Source organism: Meleagris gallopavo, chromosome 8 (genome assembly GCF_905368555.1).
Source record: "Meleagris gallopavo chromosome 8, MGAL_WU_HG_1.1, whole genome shotgun sequence".
NCBI lineage: Eukaryota > Metazoa > Chordata > Aves > Galliformes > Phasianidae > Meleagris > Meleagris gallopavo.
In genome coordinates, this window is record NC_139411.1 from 24,554,270 (window position 1) to 24,570,841 (window position 16,572).

At 37.2% G+C, this 16,572-nt stretch overlaps 1 protein-coding gene across 2 annotated transcripts in view; it reads right to left on the minus strand.

The window, feature by feature from the left end:
* LOC100544091 (VPS10 domain-containing receptor SorCS1) overlaps positions 1-16,572 on the minus strand; it is a 271,928-nt gene that overhangs the window by 93,869 nt on the left and 161,487 nt on the right. For both annotated transcript variants that reach the window (XM_085229289.1, XM_085229287.1), the window contains exons 4-5: positions 16,034-16,192; positions 156-229 (exon numbers count right to left, since the gene is read on the minus strand). In XM_085229289.1, coding sequence (XP_085085415.1) covers positions 156-229; positions 16,034-16,192 — 233 coding nt within the window. The remainder of the gene's footprint in view (positions 1-155; positions 230-16,033; positions 16,193-16,572) is intronic.

Consider the following 16,572-nt stretch of genomic DNA (forward strand, 5'->3'; position numbering starts at 1 on the left):
TAATGCCCCTTTAATGCCAGTTCAAAGTTAATCCCAACAAGAAGAGATTGATAGTGATGCAGACTGCATTCAGCCACACTGCCTTCAAGCTTTCATTTCAAGATCTCTGTACCTATGGGGAAATTCTGCCTGGGAAAAGAGGTTTTTGCTCTTACCAGTAGAACCTGTTTGGTGCAACTCCTTCATGAAGAAGCAGCCATCTTCTGCCAAACTCCACTGAGCTGAATAACTGGGGACAAAAAAAAAAAACAACAAAAAACAGTCAAGAATCACCATCAAACTCAACAGCAATAGAGAAATCAATCTGAAAGTCTGAAGAAGTCTTCTGAAACAGGAAGCCCAGGTTTTATTTCCTCCAGTCTTAAAAGGATATGTCTGGGACAGTTGAAAAGCATCTGCAGTGATTTTTAGGGTGGAAACTATACCGAGTGGGGCAACATGGGATAAAACTGCTGTTACCTTAGGGATCACAACACATTAAAACTTGTTATCTAGTTCACTGTGGCACTCTCAGGCAACAAAATAATGCAGTGTGAGAAGGCTCCCTGTTATGTTAAACTTGTGACAGACACCAGATGCAGAACATAACACAGAACTTTGATATCCTAATCTAGCTCCGACAACAGATACACAGACTTCCTTGATATTGCATCAGAAGGTCAATCTCTTCCTAGTTACCAGTCACCATCTTCAGAAAAGTTTTTCAATGTGGAACACAAGAAGTGCCCTAATACATGTGGATTTTGCATGCAGGACTGGTTGAGTTGAAATAGCACAAACAACTTGTACCAGGAAACCTGCAATTCTCACTTTGCACCTGCAAGCATTGTGACACAGCCTTCTAGCCTGATTACACAAACAATAACCAAATACATCAATCACATCAGAAAATCTTTCAACAATAAATACCAAGTAAGACTGAGAAAGGTCAGCAAAAAAAAGACACATATAGGTATTATAAACACTTGGTATGCCTTTGTGGAATAATATACAAATGTGACTTTTATAGAGCACTTACAAACAGCTGCTTTCCATAAATGCTGCTATCGGATAATTCTCAGAAGAATAGCAGAGGATCATTTGGGTTCTGGTTTTTTTTTTGCTTTATTTTACTTCACTTTGTTTCACATAGAAACACAGAGAGGCAATCAGTCCTATATTTTTTCTTGCAAACTCATTCCATTTCCCCCTTTCTCTTGTCTGACAGACATGGTCAATTTCTTCTTTGAAAGGAGTTGTTGAACCATTTCTTGACTTCAAAGAGACTTTGTTAAAAATGCAAGCAATTTGAATCTTTATGTGCAACTTTTGATTGATTTTTTTGGAACGTGTAGTGGCACTGGATTGGGATAAGACAAGGATGGAAGCCCAAGAGAATAACTGAGGAGACAAGCTGATATTAAAGCTCTGGGTTGACCAGAAAGATGATTTGAATGTATTTTAAAAAATATGTGATCATGATTTATGAAAACTTGAGATCCACTTTTTATTCTGCATTATCTTGTCATCACAAATCACTCCATCCCTTGGATTCCCTTCTTTAAAACCTTGGATTAGCATGGAAAAACTAATAACATCTGTAACAGCTGTTTGATAAAAAGTATACTGTACATATACTGAAATCTACTACAAAGCATTAAAGCTGGTTATTCACCTCTTTTTTCTCATCTCATTTTCTTCTTGAATATTGCCAAAGAAGAGACAGGAAAGAAAGAAGGGGGAATAGAAAATAACCAGGTCAGGCAAAGGAAACACAGTTTAGCTTTTCAAAATGGAATTGCATAATAACCTCTTGAAATTTCAGTGGTGAATCTCTTACTTTTCATTAACTACAAATATATTTTTATTTGAAACATTAATATTCACTAACCCTAACAATAAAAAAATAAATCTTATTTATCTTCTAGAACACTTAACAGTAAATTTTTTAAAGTGCTCTAAGGTCACCCAATCAAGAGTATTACTATTACTGGATGCATTTATTCCTCCTTTACCTCCAAAGTCCATTTCCAGATCTGCTTTTCATGATTGCACAATACAAACTAATATATGATCACTAAATTACTGTTACCTGTCTTACCAATACCAACATTTTCCCTTTCATGGCAAAGCAGTTTCTTCAATGCCAAGTAATAAGTTTTCATTTTCAGCATAGAGTAATTTAAACTTTAATAAAGTTGATATTGTCTCACAGTAAAACTTTAATTAAGAACAAAGATCAATACGAAAAATTCAGTAAACACTTCTGCGCTTCCAGACCCATACGTGGGATGCAAGATTTCCAGGGACACTGATTTTCTCAGAGAGTTGGAACCATCACAGTAAGTGTTGTTTTTCCCCCTTTATATTCCTACTCTTTCTCTAGTTTCCCTGAGCACAACTTTCAGAAAGTTACCACCTTTTAGAATTTATCATTGATAGTAACAATACCCTAAAATAATTTATCATGGCCGGCAGAAGCTTCATTTGTTTTTGTATAGCACCCTCCTTCACGCATACAACCTCAGTGCAGTACCAAGTTGTTGAACATTCCCACTACCCCAGCTCCCCCTTGGCTCTTTCAGCAGAAGTATTTGGAGGGGCTGTTCATTTGGCAAATCTGTGATTTCTGTGGCAGAGAGGAGCAGTGATGCTGTTCCCAGGGAAACCTGTGTTCTCTTACTGTGTGCCCTGAACAAAAGATGTGAGTCAGGAAAAAGGAGAGAAATGCAAGACTGGCGTTTGTTTCAAAGGGAGGAAATAGATACAGCAATTCTACTATGTCTGTATTTTCCTCTCATAATAGAAGTCAGTACCCAGTGAGCTGGGAAAAGTATATGAGAAAAGGAAATAGCTCTCAGAGGGAAATATCAGATCCCTGGGAATTCATGCCCAAAGCTCTTATTGTCTTTGAAGGGACAGTTTAATAACCAGACTTTAGAAGCTTTTATTCCTTTGCCATTATCTCAGTACCAATCTTAGCCTTCACTGATTCACAGCAGCATCGATGTACTTTCAGAAGAAGGGGAATTCCCCATATTAGGTGCCATCCCCAACAAAAGGAAAAAAGTTCTTTACATTAAGGATATTTTTTTCCAGATATTTTAAGTATCATTCAGCTTAGCCTGAGTTTATTTAGTTAGACCAGGAGAAGAAAAAAAAGAAATATTTGGAGGCTAGGTTTTTGTCAAGTACCAGATATGATACAGCAGGGAATATTTTTTCCCATTTACCAGTTATAGCGCTAGTATGGATATTTTTTTAACCCAACATCATATTTTGTTGTTGTTATAAAAGCTCTTTCTCTCCTGGGATGATTTCTGACAGGCTCATGTGTGCAGTCCCTTCAGAGATGACATTTTATTTTCTTTGGCAAGCACTGCAGTTTGTTGACAATTTTCATTAGAAGACAGAAATTAGATAATGTTCTCTGCTACAACTCTTATTTCAACCACAAATAAAAAACAAACCTAGTACAATTTCAGTGTATGTTTTCAGCTCAGGGCCAAGTAGTGATCTGACGTTTCTGTTCTCACTAAGACAAAACCACTATAAAGTACAAATCTTATATTGATCTCTCAGATTTGACCCTTCTTCACTGGGGAATAAAACTCTTTCTACTTCCTCTTCTCTTTTGTAGTTGTACCTCCTACACACGTACTCTTGCAGTCAGATTTCTAAGCTCTTTAGAGTAGAAATCATCTATTGTGGTATGCATTTACACAACATAAAGATTCCTGGGGCTCTCATTAGCTATAATAATACAGGAAAATTGTAAGTGAAGGTATGTGTAAGGAAAAGGTTTCCCTATAATAGGTACTTCTGTAAAAGGTTTCACTATTCAAAATGGTGAAAATTAGACTGTTTTCTCATATTGTCCTATATTATTTCTAATATATTTTTCAGCCACCAAGCAGCTTATCAACTTAGGAGTTCAGGTAATTCTGCATACATTTACTTACCTCAAACAAATTACAAAAATAACCATCCTTATATTAAAGTGAATCAAAGCAAATCTATAAAATTAATTTTCTTAAAAATTGGGGAAATCAGCCATTGTCTAGCTAAGCACCTGGCAGTGTTTGAAACTGCAAAAGCAACACGGCCCATTCCAACCAGAGAACATCTGTTCTAATGGAAACATTAAATCTATGTGAGAAAAAGACAGCCCCAAAGTTGGCAAAGTCATTGTTAGGGGGTATGAATTTGATCCAGGTAATGAAACTTTTTTTTTTTTTGGTCAGATTACAGAGCAATTACTGAATTAGATTAGAATGAAGTGCAATTTCACTACCATCTCTTTTTAGAAACAGCCTTCAACAGATGCTTGGAAAACCAAAATACTTGCATATTCAAAAACTTTGTATATTCAACAGTTCTTCTTAATACGGTCTCAAACTCTATCAATCCTTGGTTCAGGGTCTTTCTGAGTGAGAAATTTCTTTAATATTTCTCAATACTTTTTTTTTTTTTAAGTTATTCTGTGTATTCCTTTCTATTCTTTCAGCACCCACAGAATTCTATGGTAAGCAAGGAGCTCCACAACCTAACACTGCATGAAGAATCACCACTTCTTGCTTGGTTTGAGTCTCTTGAGGGAGTCTCAAGTACAATAAAACATCAGTTCTTCCCCACATTTATGGAGTTAAAACAAATTACATTAACTGAGGAGTCATCTCTTTCCCAAATCTTCCAGCAGTCTTACTTGGCTTTGTACTTCTTTGCACTATTTTGCATGTCTTTTAGAAGCTACAAAATATGTAGGTAAAATTAGAGCTTTGAAGGGAAACGTTTTCTAGGCATCAAACAAATTTGATTTGTGTTGATTTCGGTATGAGATTCTAACCTAGACAACCCTACTTGTCTATTTAGATCTAACAGAATTACAAAGTCAAAAACTTCTGATATTAAGCACATGTTTAGCACAACTGTTAGCAGTTTCATGAAGTACTACATCTGGATGAGCTTGGGAGACGCACTTTAGCCGAACTGTATTCCAAAACAACTGTTTCCTTCATGAACACTGAATTTTCCCTGAGATCTTCCCAGCCAAAAACGTGCCTCTTATGAAATGGCTGAACTAAGTTTATTTGGCTGTTCAACCTAATGGCTAACAAAGCACATCATCAAACAGATGTCACTAGCAAAAGCAAATTTGTATTAAAGAAAGCAGCCCTTTTCCCCATCAATTAGCAATGAGTTCTGTGCTTCCCAGAGCTACTTTTATGCTCATTGAACTCACCAAAGACATTCAAAGTAATCTATATATCATCTAAGACATCAAAGAAACAGTTACTCATTTAACACCTGATGCGGAAAGTCAGGTTACATACAGCATGTACTGAGAATCTGAATGACCCACCAATTCCAGTAAAATATCATTTGAAGGGTAATTATGTCAGTCAAGACCTATCATCTGTTCTCAACAAAATTTTCCCAGTCAAAGCTTTTATCAAGCACGGAGTCCCTCGTGGCCTCTGATTCATTTTACTACCTAAACAATATGGCTGCAGATTTGATTGACTCATAGTGTCCATAACGTTTCATCATTCAGCATTTAAACTAATTGGATATTCTGATAAAACATTTAGTTTTGATTATTCTTCACACACTGATCTTAAATCATATTATAGTTCCACGTTCTTCCTCTAGTGATGAGGATATTCAATTTTGTGCAATGATTTAATTTTATGCAAAAAAAAAAAAAAAGAATACATACAAGGAAATTTGGAATCTGGCTGAGGAAAATGTGATTTAAATTGCATGCTGGAAGCGATACAAAGGAAATAATTTGAGCAAGATAATAGTTCCCATTAATTTTCTTAAGATGTCTACGCTCACCAAGTTACAGTGGAAAATGGTTCAAGATCTAATTTGATTTGGTGACTGTATTTACCAACATCATTATTCTTGCATTCACAAAAGAAAACTTTTTCTCACTTCTACCATACATGAAAACTCCAACTATTCCTCCTCGACATAGATCGACCAAGGCAATTCAACTCAGCATTCACCTCTAGAGCATGCATCTGGAAAACTAGCTCAGCACATATTTGAAAGACTTGGGTTTGCTTCAAATTCACCACTGATTTCCTGAGAAGTTTTTTACTGGGTCAATCCTTCTAATCTTATTTCTTCACATATGCTGACTGCTTGCCTCTTAAATTTCTTGGTGTTTCAATGAGTTGATTAAAACAAGATCTGATCATTGTATTTCACCTTAATCCCTTCAAATACCATTGACTGACAAAAGAAACAGTGCATTTGAAACACAATTTTTGTACTGGTGGACCACACAAACATCTTAGAGATCACTTCTTCCTGGAGTTCAGTACTTTTTAAAAATTCAGTTCAGTTTTACCAAAGAACACAACATTCAAAAAGTACCATTTAATTATTGTTATATCACAATCAACCTAGATAAAAACAGATTTCTGAAGATGCAACAATGTAATTTGAAATAAATACAGTCAAGTCCTTCCTTTTATCCCTATTCATTTGTACTGAATAAGTTTATTACTAACAGATTGTACTTTACTACTAGCGCAGGTGTATTTGAAGTGATTGTACATTCATTATTCTCATTGTTCATAGAGGCATTATTCAAATAGCATTCATCTGTGAAACAGTATATTTAGAAGTAATCTACAACATTCAGGAAGACGAAGAGCAAGAGGATAGATTCTGTATGGATTGCTGCAATTCAGAATTGTACTTCGATTTACGACCCTAGAAGAACAATCAAGCTTGCATTTCTTTTTCTTTATATGCAGTCAGCAGAAAAGGATGGGGTTAGTGCATCAAGTGGAAATGTAAGATTGAACATGTTTATATAGGTGTATTAAGTAGTCCTTTATGTTCTTAAATCTTCAGTAGGATCTACCTGCTACATCAAAGATTATCATAACGAGAGAGGTTTCCACAATGGCACTGGAGATATCTCCTTCAAAGTGAAGGAACAATGTGCTTAATGCATACCCATTTTAAATGGGTATGCAGTGCAGTTTACTTAGATACCAAGATGCATTCAGTTTAGATAAATTACTGAACAGAGTATTTTTCCTTCAGAACAGTCAATGACTGAGAGATTTGCTGTTATTCCCTGAATCATGCTTTGTTTCACTGAAGAGTGGTGGACCAGGCTTTTTTTTCATCAAAAACCAAATTAATATAGGTGTTTTGAATTAACAAAGAATCTGAAATCACACATGGTACATCTTTCCTAGAACAGATCATAAGACTCATGATGCAGAATACACAAATGGGCTTCAGGGCTTCTTTACTTTCCCAGTCTCTGATCTAGTTGAAAGTTCCACTGTTAAGATGCTTAAAGATCTTTGAAACAAAAAAGTTCATAGACACTGCATAGATCTACAATGTTTGAAGTTACAGCAGTCCATTAATCAATGCCACATAGAAGCCATCAATAAGATTATTCAACAATTGGAGTATATTGAAAGTGGATGGATATATATCAGAGGGATAAAGCTTTCAGACACTTGCTCCACAGCCCTTGGAAAAACCAGTGAGGTCTCCAGGCCTGCAGTTACTTTTGGTGATGGACAAAATGCTATCACCACATAGACTTGTTCATTATCGTTGTATTACAGCAACTTCTTTGTAGTATGTTTGTCAGATCAACAAAACATGCTTAAGATGTCCATCAGCTTTCCTCTTACCTCTCTAACTCCTCATGCATTCTCAGATATGATCCATATGAGCTGGTGTTCTGGCTTTATGGAAGCAAGCAAGTATTTAGCATGATGTCTTTAGTGCACTCTATTTATATACTAAACACGTAGCCGGAAACACAATTTTACCAGCAGATACTTAAAGGAATCCTCCTAGCATATATATCTTAAGGCCAGAAAGAACTACTAGTATCATCAGTCTGTTCTCATCCAAACAGATGCTGCAGAGTCTTAATCACTAATTCAAGCAGTAGAGAGAATTATTTAAGGTGACAACCGATGGCTGAGATAGACTGTACCTTCTGGAGAGACATACAGTCTCAATGTTTGAATCTTTTGGAAAGCCATCAAATTTCAGTTCCAAGGGATGATGAATTTACTACTCTGCTTGGTAAGTTATCCTCAAGGATAATTTCTTTCTCTATTAAAAGTTTCAGTATTTCTGCAACAGGCATTTCTGTAACAGAGCATCCTGCATTTGCTTTTTGTTATGCTGAGAAATTATTAGGTATGTTCATAACTGTTTAGGTGACTAAATTAAAGAAATATATTATCGACTAAAAGATATACCCTTTTAGAATGAGAATAGAACAGAAAAAGCTTTGATTAAACAGAATTCAGGATGAAGCATTGGAATTGTCATGCGCACATACATAGCTTTACATTTTTACTACACTAGAACCTATGGCTCCACATGAATTCAGTGTTGACAGGTGCTTTGCATAATAAGAAAAAGGAGACACATAGGAGCATACAGTCAAAACAAATGACTGTTGGAAAAGATAAGATAATCATCTAAGAAAAGTGAAGGAAGTTACTCAAAGCCATAGAGATCAGTGGTAGACCTAATGACATCACATTTCTTTACTCCTAATCCAGGGCGCTGTCTGATTCTGAAGAGAAAAAAAAAAGGAAATTTTCATGGAAGTAGGAAAATGAGACTTACGTGGAGCACAAATAATTTTGCAGTGTAACAAATACACAGCCAAGAATCCCAAAGCAGTAAATGAACAACTTCTCTAGGGGTACAGAGGGCTCATGCATATACAGATGGATAAGCAAGGATATATTAATTTATAATATATATTATATACATATATATTATTCATAAACTTAAAGATAAGTGAGTCAGCAGTAGAGCTCAGTGATTACTGCTCAGGAGTCCTTCTTTGTTTCACTGATCACACTTGAGTCCAAATATGCATCTTTCTTTCCAGACAGGCAGACTGCAGCTGGGCTCTGCTCTTTTCTATCTTTAGACTTTTTTTTTCCTGGTGATTGGGGAAGCATTATGGATTTCTCCCATTTTTATTTCTATTCCACATTTTAAACTTTACACTTTAAACTCACTAAGTACATTATACTTAGTGAGGTGTAAAAGACTGATGTGCCCACAAGAAAACCCTATTTTATGTCACTGTGCATTGGCTTATGGACAGTTAAAAAAAAAAAAAAAAGATATAATCTGACTGCATTAGTCTTCTTACTGAGACAATGAACTGACTATGAGAGTAAAGACAAAAATTCTAACAAATTAACAGTTGGATGACTCGGTTTGATGTCCCTTCCTTGTTCATCTTCAGTACCCTGGTTGCCACCAAATGCTAATCAGTTGTCCCAGAGATAACAAGGCAAAGAGCTGTGTGCAAGATGCTTTGTCAGAATGCCCAGCAGGTGTCTGTGCTTAAGGACATCCTATGAAGAGTATGAAAAGCTTTAGCTACAAACACAGATATTTTTGTGCTTGTTTAGAATCATAAGCTCATGGACACTTTTTAGAATAGGAGGTTTTGTGGTATGGGTGCTGGTAATCTGGAGAGGATATCTGAGATCATCCATAAGGGCAACACTGCAAAGGCTGGGCCATGTATTTTTCAATGTGCAAATTCCCTACCACATTTAATCTTCAACATTACGTATCAAAGAGAATCTAGTCTGCTGGAAACCTTGTTCTTATTACACGAATAATGTAGAATGTTGCAGGAGTAACGCAGCAGGGAAAAGGGAGTTATTCACACAGGTTAATGTTAGCTTTATGTAAACTACCTCCCTGGTCCAACTGTAGTCTGCTAAAAGAGATAGGCTTTTCCTGAGCACAATTCAAAGTGACCAATGTTTACTGCTCTAGATAGGTTTTTTCCCCTCCATTAAGTTCATATCAGATTAGCCTCCTTTGGCTAACATTAGTCCAAATGAATAGCCCTCTAAGCATAGTCAACAGCACTGTACAAACACATTATGATTAAAAAAAATTAGATGCTTGATGTTAACAGTAACTTATTTGTTTAACTATAATGCAAATTCTAATAATACAAAGTTGGATTTTACTTATCTTTCTGTGGCTTTTGTACGCAGTGACTGCTACCACTGAGACAGAGAAGAAAAAACAGAAACAGAACAAATCAGGCTGAAAGGAAAACCTCTGGAAGTCCCTGATTTGATTATATACCAAGTAGAATAATTCTCAAAGTTAGATCCTAATGTAGTGAAATTAACGGCTTTAGAAATCAGAAGTGGGTCTAGAATAGTCCATCACAACCTGAGTCAATACTGGCTGCACTATGGCAGACGTTAGCCCAAATGCATGGATAGAAGGGGATGAAGAAGCTAGCCTGTTCTAAGTATCTAGGTAGATGGATCCTTCCTTACTTTAAACACACACAAAATGCCACAGAGAGTTTTGCTGTAAATAAAATGGCTTTGGTGCCACTTAATATAATTCACAAGCTGATCATCTCTGGGACAAATATTACCTCAAAATAGAAAAGAGACAAAAAGGAGAAAAACAACAAACAACACTAAACAAGTAATGTCTCCCTCCCCATTCTCAATAACAACAAAAAAAAAGTAGTAGTGTTGGAGAATGGTTTCAAAGGTCAACAACAAGTGAATTTTCAGTATGTTGAACGGGTAAGGGATTTTCCTGTGTACATTTTGATGCAGTTTCACTGGGATTTGATGGGGTCTTGAACAATGAGCCAATATTAGAAACAAGACAGCCTATGAGTTGCGGGATTCTCCCTTTTTCAATAGTAAGGATTAAGAGGGAGAGTGGATAGGAAAGGCATCTGGGGCATCTTTCATTTTCTCTGACATTTGTCCTATTGAAAGGTTTTAGTGAAGAAAGCCTCTACAATTATACCTTTCAGCTGCTGTTGACATTGCCTCCTTTACTGTGGAGGAAGTACTGAGGAAGATGGCATGATTCAATGATAGAAGATACATTGTTCCAGTACCAGCAAAATCCCGAATTGCTGAACTTCAGCACTTTAAATATACAGCCAACCATCAGTCCCTAACCCACTGATCTCCACTGTGACCCACACAAAGTAAATGAAGGTAGAGAGATGGAATCAGATATTTGGGAAAGGCTAAAAGGAAAGAAGAAGAAAAAAGAAAGAAGAAAAAGGAAATGTATGCCTCTTCATTTACTGGTGTTGTGTAGGCAGAGCTCCTCTAGTATGCCTCGCCTTTCAAGAGTTCATTTAAAACGCGAGAACGAACAATGAGAATAACTCCATTTTAAATCTGCTTCCCCCCCCCCCCAGCCTCTGTTGCTGCCTTTCAGATCTTGAGTGCCTCTGCACATTTATTCCTGAGCTGGATAATTATAACTTCGCATTTCACCCATCTGACTTGTGTTTTCCACTTTCACCCATACTTTATCTCTCCAAATAGCTCTGTTATTCATGGCTGATTATCAACCATTCCTCTGCGTGTCTGACCCATCTGAATAGCAGAAGACATCTTCACATGAAGTAGAGGCTCTTACATCCCACCCTCTGATTGCACAGCAAACTACTTTTGAAGATTACACAGTAATGCATAACTAATACTCCCACAAAATACAGCCCTCATCTTACAGACAAGCTGATTAAACCCATGAGAGCTCACACATACAAGACCTCCAACAAGTTTTTCCCTCACAAGCAATGCTTCACAGCGTCTGAAGTTTCCTCCTGATTTTTAACTCCTCTTCTACAGAAAATAGAGGAGCATGCAATAGTTCTGCAATTATGTGGTAAAGAATCAGACATGTAACAACTGTACTTTCAGCCAGAACAATGAATGCAATCATGAAGCAATTATTGCAGATGGCAGATGGTTTGCTACTCTTTTTTTTCCTCAAGACTGGCAGGAAAAACTCATGACTGAATAAGGGACTGGCCTGTCAGCAATGGTAATTCAAGTCTGCTGCCCAAGGCAGACACGGAGGAGATATGTGAACAAAAGCAACCAAGTCACTGAAGCTTAATGAGTTATGGCTCATCAGCTGAACTCCAGTAATTAACAACATTCACTTGCACACAACACGCAAGAAACTGGGTTGTAAAATGATTTCAGTTAACACAGACTTCCCTACCATTTAGTAAATCTCTATTCAACCTAACAAAAAAGATCTGTGATGCTTATCATAGTGATAGACTCAACAGGCTGTAAAGAGACTGAGAGATGATGCTTTGTGACCCATTTCCTGTTCACTACAGTCGAGCAATAAGAGGCATGCCCTACTTGTTGAATTTGCCCTCAATCAGTACTAAACTATTTGAACGACTCTAAGAGTCACAGTTCATTCCCAGTTTGATTCCTGCCTCTTCAGCACTTGCTCTTTTCATCATCTGATTTTCCTGGTTCTACCTGCTACAATGACAAGATGCAAATGATGTAATGAGAACTTTGTTTGCTGGAAGGATGTAAACATGCTTTCTAATTGACTCTTAACTTCTTTCTGACTGCCAAGAGCAATATTAAATGAATCTGAAACCTCTACAGCCTCTTCAACTCCATGCATGGCATCAAAGTTCATGATACGATAATGCCAATTTCTTACCATCCAGATGCTTCCTCTGTTTCCTCAAGTAATCCTTGTTCAGTGTGCACACAGTGCCTGAAATCCAAAGAGTAATAGTTCTCTTTCCTTAAATACAGTCTTAACAAAAGAACACAAACTAGCAAACTGCAACATCATTTGTTCCAAACTGCCCAACAGTTCCCACTGCAGTTATCTTCATAGTCGCAGGACTACACAATTACTCTGAGAGAATTCTGCCTCTGGTTATATGAGAACGAAACCAAAGGGAGCCATTTACTTAGACATGGACAGAATGTGACCCTTAGTTTGAGTTACATTTAATTAAGTCCAAGCTGATCAATACTTCTTTTTTTGGTTACCCTCTGTGGTGCAAGCTCACCAAAGTCAGAAAGTATTTTCATTAGGCTTTTAAGCTGAAAACAGGCCTATGACTCACATATATATGGAGGACTTTTAAAATTCTACTTTAGAGTTTATTAATACAGATATATAGACTTTTGCTACATTATTTTCTTCTTGCAGCAAAAATATTGTATTCCCAATGGTTATCCAATTTGCTACTCAATGCCCTAACACAAAGAGAATTTACTTGCATCCTTCCCCAAAAGCACCGTATGTACTCATCTCACACACACTCCACAAATTCAAGTTAACACACAAAAGTGAGCTTTGTTTCTACATCCAGTTTGGGTTTTTTAAAATTCTGAATAAAAGAAAGGAGTAGGAGTTTCATGTGGAACAATGAAATTATACTTGCTGGTAGCCATCTGGAGTACTGTGTCCAGGTCTGAAGCCCCCAGTACAAGAAAGACAGGGAGCTGCTGGAGAGGATCCAGAGGAGAACCACAAAGATGATCAGGGGGCTGCAGCACCTCCCCTATGAAGACAGGCTAAGGGAGCTGGGCTTGTTCAGCCTGGAGAAAAGAAGGCTGCGGGGTGACCTCATTGCAGCCTTTCAGTATCCAAAGGGAGCCTACAAACAGGAGGGGAATCAACTCTTTGAAAGGGTTGATTACTGCAGGACAAGGGGAAATGGTTTTAAGTTGAAGGAGAGAAGATTTAGGTTGGATGTCAGGGGGAAGTTCTTTACAGAGAGAGTGGTGAGGTGCTGGAGCAGGCTGCCCATAGAGGTTGTGGACGCTCCATCCCTACAGGTGTTCAAGGCCAGACTGGATGGGGCCCTGGGCAGCCTGGACTAGTATTAAATGGTGAGGTTGGTGGCCCTGCATGTGACAGGGGGGTTGGAGATTCATGATCCTTGAGGTCTCTTCCAACCCAGGCCATTCTGTGATTCTGTGATCTACTGTAAATTAGATGAGTATTAGCTGTACAGACTCTAATTCAGAATTATTTTCTCAACAGGATCTTGATCACAACATCTGAAATTCATTTTCTGCTATATCTTAGTTCTATCTGACAAATTTACGACTAGAAGTTTCATTGATCCTTACGTGATAAATCTCCTTTTCCTGACACACAGTAAGTTTAACTCCAAAGGGTCCTAAAAGGCAGCAGAGACAAAATTCTGTTCTATTTCATATCAGCCTGGGGAATTCATCAGCCACAGGGGAAAGAAAACATTTTCATTTTGCCTAATTCCATACTGAACATCTATTAAACACTTTATCTGCACCTTCCTCTGAAACAGATTACAACCATGGTACAATCTCAAAAATGCTATGAGAGGTGAATGCACACAACACTCAGCATAATTCTATACAGTGTAGAATTGAATTAAGCAGGCAAAATACATTTCCTGTTCAATTTTGAAAGCTACAGGGCTTGAATGGTACTGTGCTTAAAGCACAGGACTGTTTATTCCAAGAGTTCTCGTAAACTCATTGTGACCTCAGCTAATTAATTTATTTTCTCAGGCTTACAGTTACTGTAATTACAAACCTAATTTAGGCAAAAGGAAGAACAACTGTTTAATGTTTATAAAATTAATTCATATGCTAACATGGAAGACATCTTAATATTCGAACATTCATGTTTGAATATTATCTACATTAACGTATAAACTAAAAATTTATCCAAAACTTGGATTATTGATTAGATTCAAAGCCTTATAGATTACTTATTTGTAAACTAAAAGATAGTTGTGCTAAAATATTTCATTCTGTTATCCTTTCTGGGAGCTCAGCAAATTGTTTAGGTCTGTTTTCCAATTTTATTCAAAAACATCAAAAACTTGGCACGTGAAATCCACCACTTCTGCGAACAGTTTGCTGCAGCTCTCAGTCACTTCACAGTGACTCTGCCATTGACTCTCAGTCATCAGTCCTAGTTAAAAGTTCTTTTGCTAGATCAGAAAGCTTACTCAAATGCTGTCTTCCCCTTGAAGAAAGACATTTATGCACAACAATATAACATCACAAAGCAGTTTGAGTTGGAAGGGATCTTTAAATGTCTCATAGTTTTACCTCCCTACTGTAGGCTGGGAAATCTTCCACTAGATTAGGTGCTTTAGGCCCTATCCAATCTGACCTTGTACACTTTCAGGATGGGGTACCCAGAACTTCTCTGAGCAGCCCGTTATATTGTCTTACTACTCTCAGTAAAGAATTTTTTCTTTATATCTAGTCTAAATTTATCCTCTTTCAGTTTAAAACTATTATCACTTGTCCTATCACTACTGATCCTTGTAAAATTAAAATCTCTCCATCCTTTGTATAAGCCCCTTTAAGTATTGAAACATTACAATAAGGTCTCCCCAGTGCATTCTTTTCTCCAAACTAAACAACTCCAACACCCTCCTATGGTTTCCTTTCAAACTCCATTTTGGAGTACAACACAGATTGAGCTCTATAAGGTTCTTCAAAGGAAGTGACTGACTTGTGTATGTTGATGTGTGTTTTTCAGAAACTGCTAACAATGAGGTCTCTTACAGTTAAGTCTCATTCTGGTATCTCAAGTTGAACATCAGAAAATCAAGGCAAATTTCACAGCAAATTTATTCAGCAGATGGACTGCCCATGCTGAAGTAACTGGCCTTCCAAAGAAATTGATTCACTGCTACATTTTTCTTTGAAAATATGCCAACCAGATAGGAACAAGCAATGTCTTATACTGCTCTTGGAACTAGTGCCAGAATAGAGTGAGAGAAGTTGACTATGAGGAGAAATAGTCACATTAGAGGTTGCTTTTCTTATTGCAAAGGGTCACAGCTGAATTCTCTTCCCATTACCTGTCACATGATATTCCAAAAAGGACCGATGAATAAAGGCAGGCTGACAAGTCAGGCATTTACCTTTACCTTTTCTTACAGATCACAGTATTGTAGGGGTTGGAAGGGACCTCTGGAAATCACCTACTTCAATCCTCTGCTAGAGCAAGTTCCCTACAGTAGGTTGTACAGGAAAACATCCAGGCAGGCTCTGAGTATCTTCAGAGGAGATTCCATGACCTCTGGGCAGACTGTTCCAGGGATCACGGCTTACCAATGTCTCCTACTGGAAATACCAGCTCAGTTATCCCCAAGACAGTCCTGAAATCTCTGTAACAGTTAAGTAGAGAGCAAATAAAACAAAATGCTGGCAACAATTCTTACCTTTTGATCTTGACTATATGCTAAGATCCAGTCTTCCTGCTTTGGGTGGAAGAGCAGACTGTGAATGTAGAAGTTCAGACGGTATTTTTGATACGTGGCACCTTCATCAGTACTAATCAGTAAGCTGCTCTCAACCTCTGGATCAGTCAACAGCATAATCTGTATGAAAGAGAAAGATCAAAATACAGTGTTGAAAAGGAGTCAGAAGAGAGGAATTTCAGATAATCTTAATAAATCTGTCTGTTCAATATGCTTCAACGCAGTATCAAAACTAAGCACAGCCAATCTTTCAGTATGGGAAACAGTGTATTTGAACTATATATATATAAACATTTAATGTACAATCAAATAGGGAAAATTACTATCACTTGTAAATACAGACCCAGATGATATGCTTCAGCTATCAGAAAAAAAAAATCAAACCTGAGGTTTGTGACATAAGAGTAAGAATAAGTTACTAGACAGCCACAATAGGCTGTTAGGGACTTCACGAATGATCTTTTGGAATAGCAGATTAAAAGTAAGGTGTTAAGAAAATA